Genomic DNA, 18,033 nt, shown 5'->3' with positions numbered 1-18,033 from the left:
TCCTCAGTTGGCTAAAGCGACTCTAATCTTCCAATCCTAGATAGAGAGGCTTCTATGAACCTACCGTCATTGCCTCGCAATGATCAATACTTTCGCGTGTGTATACTTGCTGTTTTTCACCATCATTTTACAGTTTTGCCAACCATTCGTACCACGTACTAAGAGAGACTTTGTTTTAGAAATTAACATCTATTCGAACGACCTAGTAGAATATCTACGAGGACGTATGCATACACTGGTTTCAGTATTTGCGTACCTTGAATTTATCAAATTTACAAAGGCGATCGGTTGTGTGTTTCGGGCCGAGCAGGTATCTCTACCTCGAATACCATGCTTTCTCCGGCGCAATAGTCCTTGGATTAGCGAGCAAATCTACACGCAGGGCGCTTCATGCCCAGTCGTGTTCTAAGCAACCGGCCACGAAGTAAGCGGCCTCACTGAGCAAAGCAATCATACTTTGTTTTAAGAGTCACCACCAAACGCATTATCGCCTAAGCTCCGCGACCGGTCGCACCTCGAGCTGCATTAGCAGCGACGAGTCAACCGTGTGCGAGAATCTGTTCTAGGATTGTTACGTTCCAGGCAGGACCGCCATTACGCGGTGCATTCTTCTAATAGAGAAACTGTTTGCTCTATGCCTGTGTCAAGAAGAGCCTAACAAGGGCTTAATGTGGCACGAGCCTACGCTTTTTCTATTCAAAGGAAACTGGGCAACCTTCTTTCATGTCATCGAGGGCAAAAGAGAAACAAAGGACAAGAAAGAATGAAATGTCTATATTACGACGATCGCACGGATATTTTCAGCCAGCCTGCAGTTGCACTACTCAACGAGGCGATTTACTCAGTTGTATAGGTCTTGAGTACGGTTTCGAGTCGGGAAAACGGTGATGCCCACATGTGTACGTTAGATTTACACGAAAGCAATTGTGTCGCAATGGTTTCCATGCCGTGATGTTATACATAGTCTATGGGCTAGTTGCTTTAGCTTCGGAGTTGATATTTTTACAACCTATTGTTGAAGTTTTGCACTAAACGTATACATTCCTCTCTGTCTCAGAGGTGTTGCTTTGTGTAACGCAATGGAAAACTGCCTAACATTAAGTTTCGTTATGCGTTGTGTGTTTGCCTCTGCCGCTTCCTGTCATTCCATTTAATTACAGGAACGTCTTCGCTCCATGTTCGGCGCGGTAGCGAGCCGGCGTTGAGTCTTGGCACTCCCGGAGGCCCACTTGGGCCCTCCGGCTGCGAGGGACATGGCGTGGCTTCTCTTGAGAATCACGGCAAGAGATGGTCCGCGGCTGTCGTCCCCGAAGAAGCTCTCAGCAGCAATAACAACAACAATCCTGGCCACGGCAACTTAAACCCTCAAAATCAAAACCGTCTCGACAACAATGTTAAGAATAGCAGCAATCAGCCTTACAACAATAATAACATTAGTCTTGTGAAAGCAACAACAACGACGACGACAACGACGACGACAACAGCAGCAGCAGCAGCAGTAGCAACGAGAAATAATACGTTCGTTATGGATACGGCCGGAATCAATAACAACGACAATAAGGTCTTTATTGAATCACCGTCTACGAATTTGATGGCTCTCAGTAGCACCAACAGATACAACAGGAGGCGCAGTCAAAGTTTGCATAGGGTGAGTAATAGAGAAACAAACACAACGTTAGTGATATTTCTTTGGTTTTAATAACATCAACATTTCAGTAAACTGTTTTATTAGGATAAGCTTTGATTTAGAATAATGTATACTTTTCCCTTTATAATTGTGCAATTTGCGTAAGGACAAGACTGTAGTGTAATAATAACTGGACGGACCGCCCAGATATTTTCGAGAGTGCTCGTAAGAGATTTACGGCGTCACGGTATTTTTTATCTCGTCAAGCGTTGAGAATGGATGAGCAGTTAAGGATGTATGCGTTCTTCTAGCTGACAATCAGCCGAAAGACCTAACGACGATGCCCGAAAATTTCACCGAGACGTACTACATAATCTTTGAGGTGGAAGAAAATAGTAAACTGATTTAAGAACTGTGATTCATTAAACTGTTTAGTAAATTATTAAATTGAGTAGCGTAAGCAGGATGGCAGTTCTTAGCAGCTTTTTGAGCCTGAGTTAGATCTTATCTACTGTTAAGAGAGAACGACTTCATCTTAAAACCTCTTCAGTGAAAATCTGATAGTTTGACGCTTGCGTAATGAAAAAAAAAATCTTGTTTTTAATATCGGGATCAAATGTACAGTTCCTTGATGCCTTTATATTCCGTTGCTATTACCGACCAGATAATTTGCGTAGAGATTTCATTTCAGCCCATTTGGCTTTGTCGCAGATAGCGAAAAGTTTCTCTTCGGATCGATGACGAACGAGGGGCCCGACCTCTTGGCAATGTGTTCTGCTAGCAATGCTTCATCTCAGCGGCCATCGGCGGCGATGGCTACGCATCAGCTGTGCTTTAATATTCTGTAGTACGGTCAAGAGAATCAAATAAACATTTAGTGATACAGAATGTAGTAAAACGGCAGAAAAAAATTCTCGCCAAGTTCGCTTTGTTAGTATGGCCTTAGTATCGTATTCGCCGTCGTACACGCTATCTTAGCGACGACGAGAACGTACGCAATGAACGCGTTCGTAGTGCTATCTCTACATACACCTAGACATTCATAGACGTGCGTAAATGATTCCAGGAAATTGCTCACAGAGTAAAAATAGCCCAAAATGTAAAAAGAAAACGCGCGTAATTTGCCGTTCTGTGAACTAGCTGATAACCTGCATAGACTTGAATTAGATATTTAGTCGGCTTAAAAAGCGAACGCTTCGAACGACACTGATGACTCATCGTCTAATGGCGTGAATAGAGTTTATACGAGCTATATTCTTCGTCTTTGCACGTTTATCTGTTTGTTTGTCGGACCCAAATAGATCGGTCGAATCGGGCTTATCTTGAGCAACTAGCTTGACACGAGAAATCAGCTATTGTTATTGTTTTGTTTAAAAGCAGACGACACATATGCTGAGAATACACTTCAGTCTCTTGATATTCCTTCGGTTTTTAATGAGAGTAGTTAGCTTATTTTCTGCGACTTCGTGTAGCGATTATAATTGGTGTTGTTCGAAAAAATAAATCGGTCGATGCTTAGAAGGTATCGTAAGGTTTCCATACTCAAAGGGTTCTCATCATCATTGTCCTATAAGGAGAGATCGTTGTCGATAGGCAATTGGTAAAGAACCCATTTATATGTATGGCCAACATTTTGAAAGTTGCTGTAGACAGATCGGCCTGTATTTGATATTCGGTGTGTTATTATTATATTATTTATTATTCAATTCGGAATTAAATCTAATGCCAGTACCGCTATACGTGTTTCTGCTATTCTCATTCTGGGAATGAATGAAACTTATCACTATTATCGCTCACGAATAGGTCAAACAACTCCTATTTCTTTTGAGTCAAGCCATCTGTGCGGAAAAACAATCTTACTACTACGACAAAATTATAATATTATATCCTTTTCCATAACTTTGTAAATCTGGATTGTAGTTGTTATGATTTTATTGTGGTTAACTATTTCATGCAGCTTTTCTGGCGTCATCACGATCATCGTGATTTGTTTTGCCTACAAAGAGGCGCAATAGACGTCTTTCGACGCTATCACGCTTACGGTCTTCCATGCAGCGTCGCTGGCGTCGATGGGCTGTGAAAGTCGCAGGTTGCGCCTAATACTGGTATCAACTGAATGGTGGAATAACGTACTCTAGTAAAATCCATAGATTGTACATTCGATATCACAACTCGAACGACCCCGTGTGCTCTAGGCACATAGAATTAGCTCAACCGTCTGCCAGACGGCACGAGCTCATCGTCTATCGCTATGGATAGATCGCAGCCATACGAGTGACCGTGAAGTTGTCGAGATACCGTAAGGAAGTATCGTGCTGTTTGTTTAGGTTGGCTGGCGTATTGACGTTAATCAACTAAGAAACGTTAATGATTTTCACTCTGGTTCGCTAAGGTCAATATCGAAAAATAGTAACAGGTGTGGGATGGCGTATTTACGTAGCTGTTCTTCTCTTGCCTGCATTAATAGCTCTAGTTTTATGGGGGTTGCTTGTTTGTCAGGACAGTTCTGTCGATAACCGGATTAACTTATCCTACGACAACACAAACACAGCAAAATTGTGCTTTCCGTGTAGAACGATTCATATAGCAGTGGAATCTAATGGGAGTTACTTTTATGCAAACCACACCCTCAGGTTCCTGGACTGCTTGCCCATTATTAGTTTTAGTTAAAAATGTATATCCTATCGTATCATTAACCTAGGTATTTTTGACCTTTAACTTTGAACTTTTTCCACTTATGCATCGTACCTAATGCAAACCTCTATGCGTATTGGATTTACAGGACACAATGGGTCGAACAGATGATTCAGAGGATGACGATCGTATATTCCGAAGGACGACTGGTAACTTTAACCGTAACGCTAACCGAAGGTCAATGTTGGCCAGCGCCTATGAATGGTACGAGGCAGCTGACCGGACACTCGCCACCATGGAATCCACACAAGGTTGGAGCAACGATGCTTACCGAAACCGAGAGGCTGTTGTGGTCCTTCCTAGCGAGAATGGGCCGTTAGGCATTCACGTTGTGCCCGAGCAAACCAATCCAGGACTCCAAGGGCTAGGCCTGGTAGTTCAGAACATCGAGCCGGGAGGTCGTGTCGATCGCGACGGCCGTTTGCAGGTGGGCGACCGTATCGTTGAAGTAAACGGTAAAAGTCTTTTGAAACTGTCATTCCAAGACGCACAAGACGTATTCCGGTCAACATTGGACGACCCCCAGATTGTAATTAAGGTGTCGGGCAAGAGCTTGTCCTTGCCAACGTCGCCCGTAACTAAAGTCCCACCTGCCATTCCTCCAGAGACATCCCAGACCACCCGGCGCGATGGCGCTACACCTGAGCGAACGGACAGCTCACTTGAGAGTACTTCAACACCTAAAAAGGAAATGCCAATAGGCGTTACTCCAGGACGAGTGGCTGCGTTAAACGCTGCCAACACGCGCAAGATCGGCAAAAAGGTGAACATCGAACTTACTAAGGGGGAAGATAGCCTCGGCTTTAGCCTAACGACGAGAGATAATCTTTCCGCTGGTTTGGCGCCTATCTACATCAAAAATATTCTGCCTCGGGGAGCTGCTATTCAGGATGGCCGGCTGCGGTCAGGTGATCGTCTTCTAGAAGTTAACGGCATTGAGGTAACTGGCAAAAGTCAACCGGAGGTTGTGGCCATGCTCAGGGCTATCCCCACAGGTAGCAGCGTCCACCTTGTCGTGTCGCGACAGGAATGTCTCGAGCAAAACCTGCCCAGGGAAATCGTAAGTGAATTCATTTCAGTAGTTCAGAGTTACATATCACTAAGATGAGTAATTTAACGGCGCCTTTGCTTTGTAGCCATCCAGGTGAATATTTTAAAACTATCAACAAATAAATGATCTAAATTACTCTTGTACAAAACCTTCATACAATGTAAAAACTCATTTTAATGAGTTTTCACATTTCTTCCTCATCATAACCTTAAGAATGTTATTTATCTATATAAGATGTTAATATGATCTTTAATGCTGCAGCCTCCGGAGAAAGCTGACGCTCCTCCAGATGAGGTGGGCATTTACCCGTGGAAGGAGAGACACATCGTTATGTTGGACATTTCGCCAACGGACACAGGCTCTGCTGGTCTGGGAATTTCTGTCAAGGGCAAGACCTCAACAAATGAAGGTGGACAATCGCAAGACATGGGCCTGTTTATTAAATCCGTAATACATGGTGGAGCCGCCTCGAAGGACGGTCGCCTTAAACCTAATGATCAACTCCTGAAAATCAACGGTGAAAGCCTCTTGGGTAAGACGAATTCCGAGGCAATGGATACCCTTCGGCATTCTATGTTCAAAATGGATGGTCCCTATATCCGATTGACAATTGCACGGCGTCTGCCAAGCGCTGATTCCGAAGAAAACTTGAAATTTGAAGAGGGATTCCTTTCAACGAGTTCTGGCTCTAGTTCGATGACTGATTCCAAAGAAAACGTCAGTCAGACTGCGACATATGGAGCGCCGTCACCATACCCGCCAAATTCAACTTCAAGTGGATTCATTAACGGAACCGTGACCCCTCCACAGGATCGCGATCGGCGAAACGAGTCTGTATATGGTTCGATCAGCAAACGTAATCCGGTTATTGAAAAGCTAATGGGCTCACCTGGTCAGCTGGACGTGTCGTCGGTCCTAGATAGTCAAGGAAGTCCACTGGGAAGTACGGTCGGTGTTGGATTACAGCAGATGATTTACGGCCGGAGCAATGTACGACCTACACCGGTCAGTGGCAGCCCTCCGACGCTAACACCCCAAAGCTCAGCGGGAGCACTCGAGAAGAATGGGGTTTTGCTCAACGAGGACTATGCCGCTAGCGTCCGAACTCCAAACGGAAGGGATGCCGCAGATGAGACCTCCTCGGACCAGCTTAATACTAGCGAGTATGTTTCTTTTTGCTTTGTGTACTACAAATCGAAAGCATATTCCGCACAGCCAAGTATATCAGCCTTGCTGGTTTTGTGTGAATTATTTGTTGTAGAAAGCATTTATTTATATATATCTGGCAAACTATATTTAACTTACATTATTAAGTATAAATTATTAATTGAATATTAAATATAAATAATAGTGCAAATATAAATTATATTCCGTTTAACTAATTGTCACGAGTCACTGCGACTCTTAGGGCATAATTCCCTATAAGAAATGCGTATTGCTGGTATTTAACGAGCTTTCCTTGTGCTGCAGCATGTCGTTGGCGATTGATGGTGCCTTCTCTCGAGACGGTTTCGGGCGACAGTCAATGTCGGAAAAAAGGCACGCCCACCTCGATGCCAAGAACACTGACACCTATAGACGCAACAAAGAAACTCGCGAGCAGAGACTGCGTCAGTCGGGACAGACACAGGATAATAGTCTAACGGGTCATCGCCTTCAACAGTCTCGAAGCGGAGGGGATCTTAGACAGCGATCCAGTAAGCAGCAATTGCACATTTGCATTGATTTTGTTTTTTTTTTTCGAGTTGGAATCATTCGCAAATATTAGCGCGAACATGTAGCTACATACAGTGGGCCTAGATAAATTTGAGCAACGATTTCCTGTCTTGTGACGTTCACATAGAGATTACCCTGCTTCGTTTCGTACTGTTAACTCGTTTCTTGTGCCGTTTTCTTTACTTTGTAACACTTAATGCTATCGTAGTGTCACAAGATGCAGGAGGTTACCGGGAGGCGAGTATATATCGTAGCAACTCTGCGGACTCGATAACCGCTGCGGCCAGCCAGCTGCATCTGCATCAAGCCCACAGTTCTGCGCATGGTCACGTGGTCATCGGTCCTACCAGCGGCAATTTCCCATTGACGCCGCAACAGCAGCAACATGGTGGTTATTCTGGTCACAACAAAGAGAACAAGAAGCCCAGTCCCGAGTGTAAGCTTATTTCATTTCAGCTTCCTAGACATACAATATATAGAATATTACGATACTAGATATGTATTTTGGACCAACTCAGAGCTTGCCTCGTGACTCATGTAGGCGCTACTATGAAGTACAGAAAATTGCCCCATTTTTTTTTTATAGGAACTAGCTATTACAAAACTGTGAAGTTTGTCTGAAGATCCCACCGTTATTGAGACAAGGTTTGCATCAACCAACGCTAGACGCATTCCTATCACGCTTAGCGGATAATGCCTGCTTCAACTACCACAGAGGCAGTGCAGTTGTATATGACAAGTCTAACTCTCATACTAATAATAACCACATAAAGATGGATCGTAAATTACTAATAATTATAATTAATTATTAGTACATTCAAGTGGTGATGGCTATGAGAGGTATCGGTGGCGACAAACATTGTCTACTTTATACAACTTGTTATCAGGGACTTCAAAGAGAAGCTAGCCGAATGTCGAACGACGGTTTGTCCTTTTTTTAATTGAAAATATGGCACGAGTTTATAAAAGTAGAATCGAATAGCTTGCTATCTTATCTTTTCTCCCTGTTTACGTGCATTGTGCCGATCAGCTGTGGACCGTGGCCACTCAGTTTAGGTATATACTAACCATAAACTAATCAGAATCCCTAATTGTCTTATCCTATGATGACGATGCTGTCCCTCCGTCGTATCGGTGACTCTGTTCTCGTCTGCCCAATTACTACAATACTTCAATGCTACTGCTACTACTGGTACCGTTATTCTTACTGCGTTGATGATCCATTTGTTTCTGTAGTCGATCACCGGCCGCTGCCTTTGGTCCCGCGTACCCCGGCAATGTTTCCAGTGCAGATGTTCTATCAGACATGTTGCAGTACGTAAACGCTTCAAAAATCGCTTAGAATAGCGTAGAATGCAACGCAAGCCTGGAAACAACCGCAGCAAAAAACTGATCGAATGAAATTTGTTTTTCTCCTTCAGTGTATTCTGGCATGCTATGACCAGTAATGCCCCGTATTACCATTGCACGTATTTTAATAATAAATGAAAGCGTATACTTGCATGTAAGTGAAACAGGCTATAGCTTCGTGACGATATTCGCCACTCCTAATTCACGCTCGCATGCTTCTTCAAGAATAAACGTTATAATGGTATCTTCCGCGTGTACTGCCAACCTCCGCCAGAGAATCACAAAGATTGCGCATTGATGGTCTGTTCTTCGTAGATTCTTGCGTCAAGCTAACTCGTTTGTAAAGAATCGCGCCTCTCCGATTCATAGAAACCTTATTGCTAGTTTTACGAATAATCAGCTGTGCGCCACTGGCGCACTGCAAGACTTATTTTTCTAGTTATGCTAAGCTTACTCTTACGCTGCATGTTAATGATTCTGTCCTCCGTGCTATATGTTCTTTATCAACTTACTCGTCTGCATTTAATAATCAAGTTTACATTTACATCAGTGCTTGTTCCCATAACATCGAGAATCGCTTGTGCGCCTGTCGTTCTATTGCAAATTATTGTCATTGAATCACAACATAACATCGATGGACGTACACAAATCGTGTCATCCACGACCATATTCGTCGTTAACGGCTATACGATGATACCTACTACAGCTTCTAAGAAGTACCAGCCCATTTCACCGACGGCCTGTCCTTACCATACAGCAATGGCCAATGGAGAATCGCCCGGAACCGAATCCTCGACGATGTCACATGACAACAATAGTTCGGGAATGGTTCGACCATCGCTTCGGTGTTTGCCCCTGTCGATGCAGAGAAGCTCAAGTCTTGAAAGTCTTAGCGCACAACAACAACAACAACATCCTAACAGCAGCGGCAATCAACAACCCCACAAGCGAGGCAATCCCAGTTTTCGACAGGCTGTTGATAAAAACGTGCCGCCATCTTTACCACAGACGGTGGGACAAACACCATGGGACGGAGTGACTCCACCCACGAAAAGCTTCAAACGTGTACAAAGAGGTAAGAGGCGAAAGCGAAAGAATTTGCCACAAGGTGTGTCAAGTTGACAGACGACTACAATAAAAGTAACAGCATTCTGCTTCCAGCGGACAATAAGCATTTATGTCCCTCACACCCACTAATAGAGACGCCTCACAAAGACAATCTACACACGACCACATGAAACATGAATGTGTATTGTTTCAATACGTTTTAATAATCAGCATGTAAGCATAGTATAATTAGTTCAAAATTAGCATCTATCTCTATTGAGACACCAGACAGTAACGGACACACAATAAAATAAATAGATAGACAGTTTCAACTGTCGTAGTTTTCAGAATCGGCGAGAGCTTTGATCAAGGCTTATGGTTTTTCTTCCTTATGCTTTTTGCCTAGAATACCCTTATCTGCTTTGATCCTCACCTTGTTCCTATTGTCACCGGTGCGAACATGCTAAATATAATGGCCAATATGTTATGGAAACTGAATGCGTCGTTCCTTTTCTGGATGCTAAATACTTCTAGGCACCTTTTAGACTTCGGTTCGGATCATTGAAAGGTACCGTGGTTTTAACATGCTCGTCGTGGTAGGCCCTAGAACAAGATGTTCTCAAAAAGAATTTAGCAAAAACATTGCCGTGTATGCCTACACGTGTACATGCATGAGCGTTCTGAGGACGCCACTCTATGGTATTTGAGTCGGATTCAAAAGCAACGTCTTGTGAGCGTACGTCGACTTTGTACATCCTTCTCACTTCACCAACCATCAAATATAGAATTCCGAAGTCACTTAGTCCGACAAAAACAAAGGTGGAACACGATGTCCTATCAGTCGGAGAAGCTATATTACTAAGCAAAAAACACTGAAAGGCACGGACATCTGCTATGAATTAACGTGACGCTTTTTACATAACACAGATGTGTTATGCCTTTGGATATGACGGTATGCATTTGATGTACTCATCTGGAGTGAGTTAGTTGTTTTATGATTGCTAATAATCGTACGGATCTGCCGATGTTTGTATCACAGTGGATGAGGATCTGTCTCCTGATGCGGTGCACACACCGTTACGGGGGGTCATACCACTTGATTCGTTTTCGCCGCTGTCTCCTGATGAGAAACCCCGCAAGAAAGGCTTCTTCAGAGGAATGTTCAGATTCGGTAAGAACAGAAAAACTATTCCCGAGCCCGGCTGCAATAAACACTCGATGGAGGCCGAAAGAAGGCGTATCTTCCTTGAAGACCAAAAGAGAACGAGACAAGGCGGGCATTTTGTAGGACCAGGAGCTCCAACCGGGTCGCAAACACCGCTCGGACACGGGGTGGCACTTCCAGCTCCGCGCTCGCAGCATACATTTCAATGGGAAAGAGTAAGTGACTGTGTGGCGTTTAGCATTCGGTAACTGTAAAAACTAACAAAATAAAGAATAAATGCCCGGCCTCGCAGTTTTGACAGAATGTCATTAGTAAAAAGGACCAGTTGCAAAAGTTGAGGCCTATTGTGCTGCATTACATTTGAATTTTGCATTATATAATTTCTGACGATTTCTATATGATTAGCTGAAATGCCTAAATTATTTTTTTCGTGTTGCTTTTTAGACACAGGTGGCAGCAACGCGGCTTCAGGTGTCCTCACCAAGCTCATCGGGTAGGCTCACGTCTGGAGACTATGCATCTTCGCCAAATCAAAACGGTCTTCCGCTGGTAAGTCACTCAAGTGGGGCCAACGGTCATCCTCAGGGAAGCTATAGAAGTCAAAGGCTGCCACCGCCTCTTGAGGAGTGGTACAACGGTAGGCGATTACAGCAGCAACAGCAGCAACAAATGCACTACGACCCTGTGAGTGATTTCTTCACATACTTGCAGCTAATATCATTAGGACAGATTAGAAATCCATTTTATTTTAAACATTTGCTTGATATTATTGTCAATGGGGTTATATCACGAATGTCTTCATATCATGGATGCTTATTTCCATCCAGTATGGCGCCCAACAAGCTCAACCCAACGGAAGACCGCTTCCTCCGATCCCTAGCAGATATGCTGGACCCATATCACAATTCCAAGCGATACCGCCTCATAGCGGTGGACCGCTGATCCTCCATAAGGGATCGCAGTTTTGCGCCGACGACATTGGCCATTTTAGCCGAAGCATCAGCTTGCGCAGCAACCGGTCATCGCACGTGAGTATCCATAGCGTAGAATTGCATCAACCGACTCTGATGCTTGGAACTTTTAGGCTAGCCGATCTGTTTGTCTAGGTGCGTAGAAGGTAGTAACTTCAGTGTTTAAAAATCTCGATGTTTATGAAATCTAGTACTTACCTATACTTTAGCTCATATAAGTGAACTACATAAGAATCCCGCGATGCAATTTCAGTCACATCTCGACTATGGTATTGTGACTCGCGGTATGAAGCAGTATACAGTATTTCGAGAGATCGAGCGACCGGGCTCGCGGGTTGGGGTCGCGGTGGATGGTTCGTCAACGTCCGGCCACGTAACTCCGGGTCAAAACGTTTTCCCTCATTACGCTAACGTTGGACATCTTCAACAACCACAACAAACGAGCGTTCATCATCATCATCATCATCAGCGACAGTCTAGCGAACCTGCGCCGCATGTATGACAACAATGAATTCATTAGTATATCACAAACAGCATTGGATACAAATTATTATTATGATCCAAGTCGAGCGTGCAGGCTTCTACTTATAGATATGAGTGTGCTCCATGTACATGCTTTATATATCACTGATTTTAGCTAGTTCACGGTAATTAAAACAATTATCTTAGTGGTATTAAGATTAATTCTAAAGTCTGCCTAAGAGAGCTTTTTAGTTAGATTTTTCCAATTCCATTCCCTTGACACATGGCTTTACGGTCGACTGAGCAATCGCAATGTTCTTCTTTGGATTCTCTGTCAAATTTCAGGTGAAACCCCGTCCTTCGTCAAATTATTGTGACAAAGTAGACAGTGGAGCTGGTGGACGAAGTGGAGCTTTTGCGTCAGCTGCACAAGCACAATCATCTCATCAGCCGGCATTAGCCCAGAGCTGCAATCCTGCTCATGTTTACGCAACAATGGCCCGGCCCACAGCTGCGCCGCGAACTTCAATGACAAAGATACCATCAGGCTCCAAGGTGTAGAAAGAGTCTCTTCATTTTGACCAGTAGACTATGAGACCGATTTATATAAAGTCGGTTCTTCGCCGTATGCCTATTGGGACAATCTCTACAATACTGATAATCGTAACCAAGGCGTTTCGAAGGCTCTAGAATAGGCCACTGATGTCACTGAACATGCGTTCATTCAGGCACAAACGGCCCTTTGTTTGATACTATGGCTTGATTTAATTATGAAGTTAGAAAACAGAAATCTGTAAAAAAAAAAAAAGGAACGGTTCGCCAGAGTAAAGTGCGGATGCGATGTCGTAACGAGCTGTGATCTCAGACTGTGTGTGTATGTATGTATGTGTGTATGTGTGTGTTTGTGTATGTGCATGCTGATAGGCTGCTAGTGCATCTGTCGAACGAATTTTGGTTATCGAAACCGAAGACGGACTTGAAGTTGAAATACACGGATACTTACTTATGTTACAGAGAATTGTTAACTAAGAACTGAAAAAGTGTCCCGCACACGAGGATGAATCGAGAAGCTGCAGGAATTTCTAGTGATACCATGCTTCACAGCTGTATATAGACAAAAAGAAACGCTTAAGATAGTCTCACCGTTATAGGGAACACATACTTATGGAGGCGACAGTGAGAGTACGGGCAGTCTGTACAGTCGCATGTATCTCCGTGTCTCATTCTATAAGTAGTGCCTAATACTTAGTCGATCGTACTGACGATTATGATAATAACAATAATACTACAAGCAAGTAGATATGGAAGCACAATTCAAACAAAGATTTAGTGAAGTTTACGACCTCAATGAATGGCTCCACGGCAACAATTGAATGTTTGTTACACACGCAGACGTCTGTATGTATATACCAAAGCAAACAAAATAGATTGACACTGGGCCGTGCTTCAAGCCTGCAGACGTGTCCACAACGATGACCGTTGGCCTGGTTGGTTACGAGTGATCTGCACCCGAGTCCTGATTTACATGCCACTAATTTAGTCAGAAGATCGATTATTGAATTTTAGGGCAGCAGCAGCAGCAGCAGCAGCAACAACAACAACAACAACGACATGGAACGGTCATTATTCTATCTTTTGCCCTCTTCGTTCCTTCTTAGCGGAAGTGTGTTTATATATTTATTGTAATGTTTAAGCTTCCTGTTCTTCGAAATCACTGCTGTCGTCATTTGAATCACCTCAAACTACTCATTACGTCGAATATCGCTAGCTGATCAGGTGTCGTCAGAATCTGCTTAAACGCTGTTTACGTACGATGCGTCGTGATGGTGGTGAGCGTGTCACTTTAATGATGACTTGAATGGACCGATTGGATGAATCTGTGTTCGTCGCTCACGTATTGCCGACAAGATATTTGAGAAAATGGGACACACTTAGTAAGCTGACGTCGCGTAGATAGATCGATTATAAAACGATCATTAAGAAGAGTAGGGGCTTCGCAATGTTCAAATAACGGACACTACACACAATGTAGAGGTACGAGGTGGAATGGAGAAGGTCTGAAGCGACTGACATATTGTATGAATAGATTAAGATGGTAAATAACAACAATCTACGCTGTATCTAGTTACCATAGCCAATCATCACCGAAAGGTCGATGACACGAAACAGCAGCGAGAGTAACCGCGCTTGGTGCACCTGTCTGTAGATATTTCGTTATCCAGTGAAATGCGACCTACGCAAGATCCTGTAAAAAGAAGTGTAACTTTGTGGGACGGTGAATTATCTAAGAATAAATGCAATCTCAATAAAAATCGCGTGCATATAGTCTTCACCTATATATGCTACTATGTGTACTACTCGTGTGTCATAACAAATACAATTAGCCAATTACGGAAGTGAGAAAGAAGAACGTTGGACAATTTCGAAATATCCGCAAAAAGGCTTAGTTTTTTCCTCCTTTTCAAACGCGAATTACCAAAGAGTGTGTATCTGAAATAACATGACGAATTCACAAAGGCCTTTTAGCAGGCCAGTTGGCAAGTAACTGCAGCGATATGTAATGGTTTGTTATCTGTATTTTTGAAACTTGCTTTCTCTATGGCCTTTTGTATGTTTGGTGCTTTATATATGCTTACCGTTGGAGTTTTTTCTGTGCACTCAAATCAGCTAGCCAAGGAATTGAACATCTTTTTAACAATATTATATACAGAGTTAAAGGTCAAGGCCCAGTAGTTAGCTTAGTTTATTGAAATTTGTTTAAACGCTTGAAAACTTAAGATCCCTATCTGTACGACAAAGAAAGCTGTTAGCCAAATCATCATCACGAATTATCTGCAAAGATGCATACACAGAAAATCAGTAAATTTACCATTGCCAATGGGAAAAACACGTTACTTAATTTTTGGTAAAATCTATTAAAATGAAATAAACGTAATTAAAGTAGGACAACGCCGGTTTGCAATGATACACATAGAGCTTGTGCAATGATACACATAGAGTGTGACTCGACTGAGTTGGTTAAACTAAGTTAAAAACTCCATAGGAAAAAAAAATTATAAAAGCAAGCGACCGTCCTTATGAAAACTATTGGAGCTCTAAGACTTAGGCAACCTGAAAAATTTTGAGCATTAGACGGGCATTGTTTTACTTCATGTTTATAATCCAGGCCCTTCTGTATGTATTTTCAAATCCATGCAGTAGAAAGGCTTGGAGGATAAGCGATTTAATACGAGAAGGAAGAGCCCGAAAAAAGGTCTGTCGTTGATCATCTCTGTGGACGATGCAACGGAACGTCAAATAAATTAACACCTGAAGTTGGTCTCTTTCAAATTCATAGTTAGCGAACTTAGCTTCGCACTTACCTAATGCGATAACGAACATAATTGTCATTACGTTTGTTACGAAGGCAGATCGGACTGGGTTACTTCGCCTGGGTATATAGCCTTCTACTGTTTACGCATTTTCGGCTAGCTTATTGATTTGTAAGGTAAAACAAGCTTCACGACAAGGAACAAGTACGATGTGCTGATGACAGTACGCTTATGTGGACGATTAACAGTTGAGCTAGACTTGGAACCAAGGTTCTGCGCTGTGATGGTCTTTTACAGAAGGTACCAGGTACAGTCGTTTGCCTGAGAACGTATACCCGCTGTCAGAAGCGAGCCTGAATCTTTCCTGTTAGTAGTTTGCTTTTGCCTTATTAGGACAAGAAAAATCTGTCATTGCTGTGACCGAATTTGGTTAACAGATTCATAGCCTATAGACTGGTCCGTATATACTTATTTATTGATTAATGTTAAACGTTAGATATATGCTGTGCCCAATAGGATTTTAATGTACAGACGTATCTTAAACGCATGACTTTAAATACAAGTTGAAGAATAACTTACAATTACTAGGCGTTGGTCACTTTTGTACGTTCTAAAACAGACAGAGAATTAAAACAGAACAAGGAAACACGAACTAAAGACGAAAACGACGACATAAACGCTAAGCAGTAAAGCACGATCAATGAAGCCAACCATCAATTTTGAAAAGAAAATGGTCGAACACGATTTAGCGTTATAGAAACTTATAAATTTGAAAAAAAAAACTGTGGAAATCGGTAGAATAATTGGTATTATTGTGACAAGCAACTAAGATTGCAAGTGCAGTTGTTGAAGGTGGCCACTTATAAACTCTTATATAAAAACTTATAAAAAAAAAGGAGCTTCAACCGTATCACGTACGGCTTGTCGAAACCATACGGCGACCTTCCAAAGATTCATATACTGTGCTAAACTGTAGACGCAATAATTCTATTAAAAAAAATCAGAGAATTCGTCCTTTGCACTTCTGGTTGAATGTAATTGAGAAATTAATGTTTTTCACTTAATAGCCATTATAAACAAGTTTGAAGCTAATTTGAAATAACTATGTTTATCTGAGGCTTATCTCACAGAATCGCGGATTGAAAGTAACTTTTTATCTGCATGACGGGCTTATCGTGCAGCCTCTAGTGCCTTTAGAAAATAACAACGACAATATAAATTGCTGCTGGCAACCGCGTGTATTCAAGGTTTCGCTCATAGATTTACTTAGCCTAGGAGAGTTTTTATCAAGCTTAGTTTTTACGAGCAGAAAGCTCACTTACGTATAAACATGAACAACAAAGAGATAAGCAAAAGAAAAGCAAGACTTTCAGTGTCCATAATACTGCTAGTGGAGTTTAGCCGCTTGACAGGACGATGATCAGTTTAAACGTACTCGTATCTGTCCAAAAACTGTCTATACAGATTGAACCGATCGCTAAACATAAATGAAAATACTTGCAAATCGATCACTATTGTTTACTATTTATACGGTTAAATAATTAAGCGTTTTTTCGCGAAGTTTCGCGAAGCCACGATGTTTAAGTTGAGTCTCAATCTTCATTTAATATTTACTTCGGTTACTATAGTATACGCTTAACGATTATTAACACTTATAGCTTTAATTTTTTATCCACCGTTTTCCCGTGATTTGATCCTCAAAAAAAATAAAAGAATGAGAGAAATTGGTAAGTAGAACTATTTTGAAACTTCTGCATTCACTCAGTTTATCATTAGTCCTAATCAGATTTACCGAGCGTATATAGAACACTCTTTTTAGATATCACACTCCTGAGTTTAATTAAACCTTCTGCCCTCAGAGCCATCCTAAAATATATGTAGAAGACACTCGCAAATGTTTCCTGTTTGATTCGTATTGTTTATGAGCGCGCGGTAACCCCTGAAGGATGTGGCCTACTATTATATTCACTCCGATCAAATGGAATCATGCGAAATACGGGTATAAACTTTTCTCTCTCATTAAACCCAAGTTGATTGTATTAAGCGCTGCCGAACTAGCTTCCTTCAGTCACGTGTCACTTGCGTTCCCACTTTACAACCGAAATCGTATTATTTTCACCGTCGTACCTTTAACTGTTGCTGTGTAGTTGGGTTTCTCCGCCGAAACGTTCGAGCCTCTCACCTGTCGAAAAGTGGGCTTTCTTTAGTCCTTTAGAAAACGGCGATTCAAACGAATTGACTTCGACCAGTTACGAAATCAGGACCGTCCAGTTGGCAAAATGGTCGATCATTCTAACGCCGAGCTTCATCGTTCGAGCGTATAACGGCAGGCAACAGAAAATAAAAACTTTCATTAAAATAAAATTGCTCATCTTCTGTGGGAGTTATATGATGGAAGCATTGACCTCGTTTGCATTCGCAATCGAAGTCAAGTGAAGTGCTACGCATTGGAAAAGTTTAAACAATTAATACGTTTAATTGGCTGGACCTACTCCATAGCTCTTTCATTCACAATTTATTCACTTTCTCTCTCTCTCTCTCTCTCTCTCTCTCTCTCTCAGTTTCTATGTGTAAATATAATAATATTGTCACTAGTGTGAGAGTGTAAGAGGCTAAATATATATATATATATATATATA

The 18,033-nt window shown here is 42.2% G+C and overlaps 1 protein-coding gene and 1 long non-coding RNA gene across 7 annotated transcripts in view; one reads left to right on the top strand and one right to left on the bottom strand.

The window, feature by feature from the left end:
• Nucleotides 1-14,421, top strand: part of baz (par-3 family cell polarity regulator) — a 116,254-nt gene extending 101,833 nt beyond the window's left edge. For 2 of the 6 annotated variants that reach the window (XM_022846804.2, XM_086971557.1), the window contains 12 exons: nt 1,161-1,648; nt 4,410-5,381; nt 5,634-6,535; nt 6,843-7,069; nt 7,297-7,524; nt 8,325-8,402; nt 9,145-9,513; nt 10,525-10,865; nt 11,095-11,334; nt 11,478-11,678; nt 11,875-12,117; nt 12,429-14,421. In XM_022846804.2, the coding sequence (XP_022702539.1) occupies nt 1,161-1,648; nt 4,410-5,381; nt 5,634-6,535; nt 6,843-7,069; nt 7,297-7,524; nt 8,325-8,402; nt 9,145-9,513; nt 10,525-10,865; nt 11,095-11,334; nt 11,478-11,678; nt 11,875-12,117; nt 12,429-12,644 (4,505 nt within the window). In that variant the 3' untranslated portion in view covers nt 12,645-14,421. The remainder of the gene's footprint in view (nt 1-1,160; nt 1,649-4,409; nt 5,382-5,633; nt 6,536-6,842; nt 7,070-7,296; nt 7,525-8,324; nt 8,403-9,144; nt 9,514-10,524; nt 10,866-11,094; nt 11,335-11,477; nt 11,679-11,874; nt 12,118-12,428) is intronic. The other 4 variants (XM_022846807.2, XM_022846808.2, XM_022846809.2 and 1 more) reach the window with 4 other exon arrangements.
• Nucleotides 7,402-11,898, bottom strand: LOC147752440 (uncharacterized). The gene is made up of 3 exons (XR_015314051.1): nt 11,820-11,898; nt 8,297-8,454; nt 7,402-7,485 (listed from the first exon to the last, which is right to left on the bottom strand). It is a non-coding gene; the product is annotated as an uncharacterized LOC147752440 (long non-coding RNA).
• Nucleotides 14,422-18,033: the final 3,612 nt, after the last annotated feature.

This window comes from Varroa jacobsoni, unplaced genomic scaffold (assembly GCF_002532875.2).
Source record: "Varroa jacobsoni isolate VJ856 unplaced genomic scaffold, vjacob_1.0 scaffold_1254, whole genome shotgun sequence".
In the NCBI taxonomy this organism is placed as follows: Eukaryota; Metazoa; Arthropoda; class Arachnida; order Mesostigmata; family Varroidae; genus Varroa; species Varroa jacobsoni.
The sequence above is the reverse complement of the archived record's forward strand: the minus strand, read 5'-3'. Positions and strand labels throughout refer to the sequence as shown.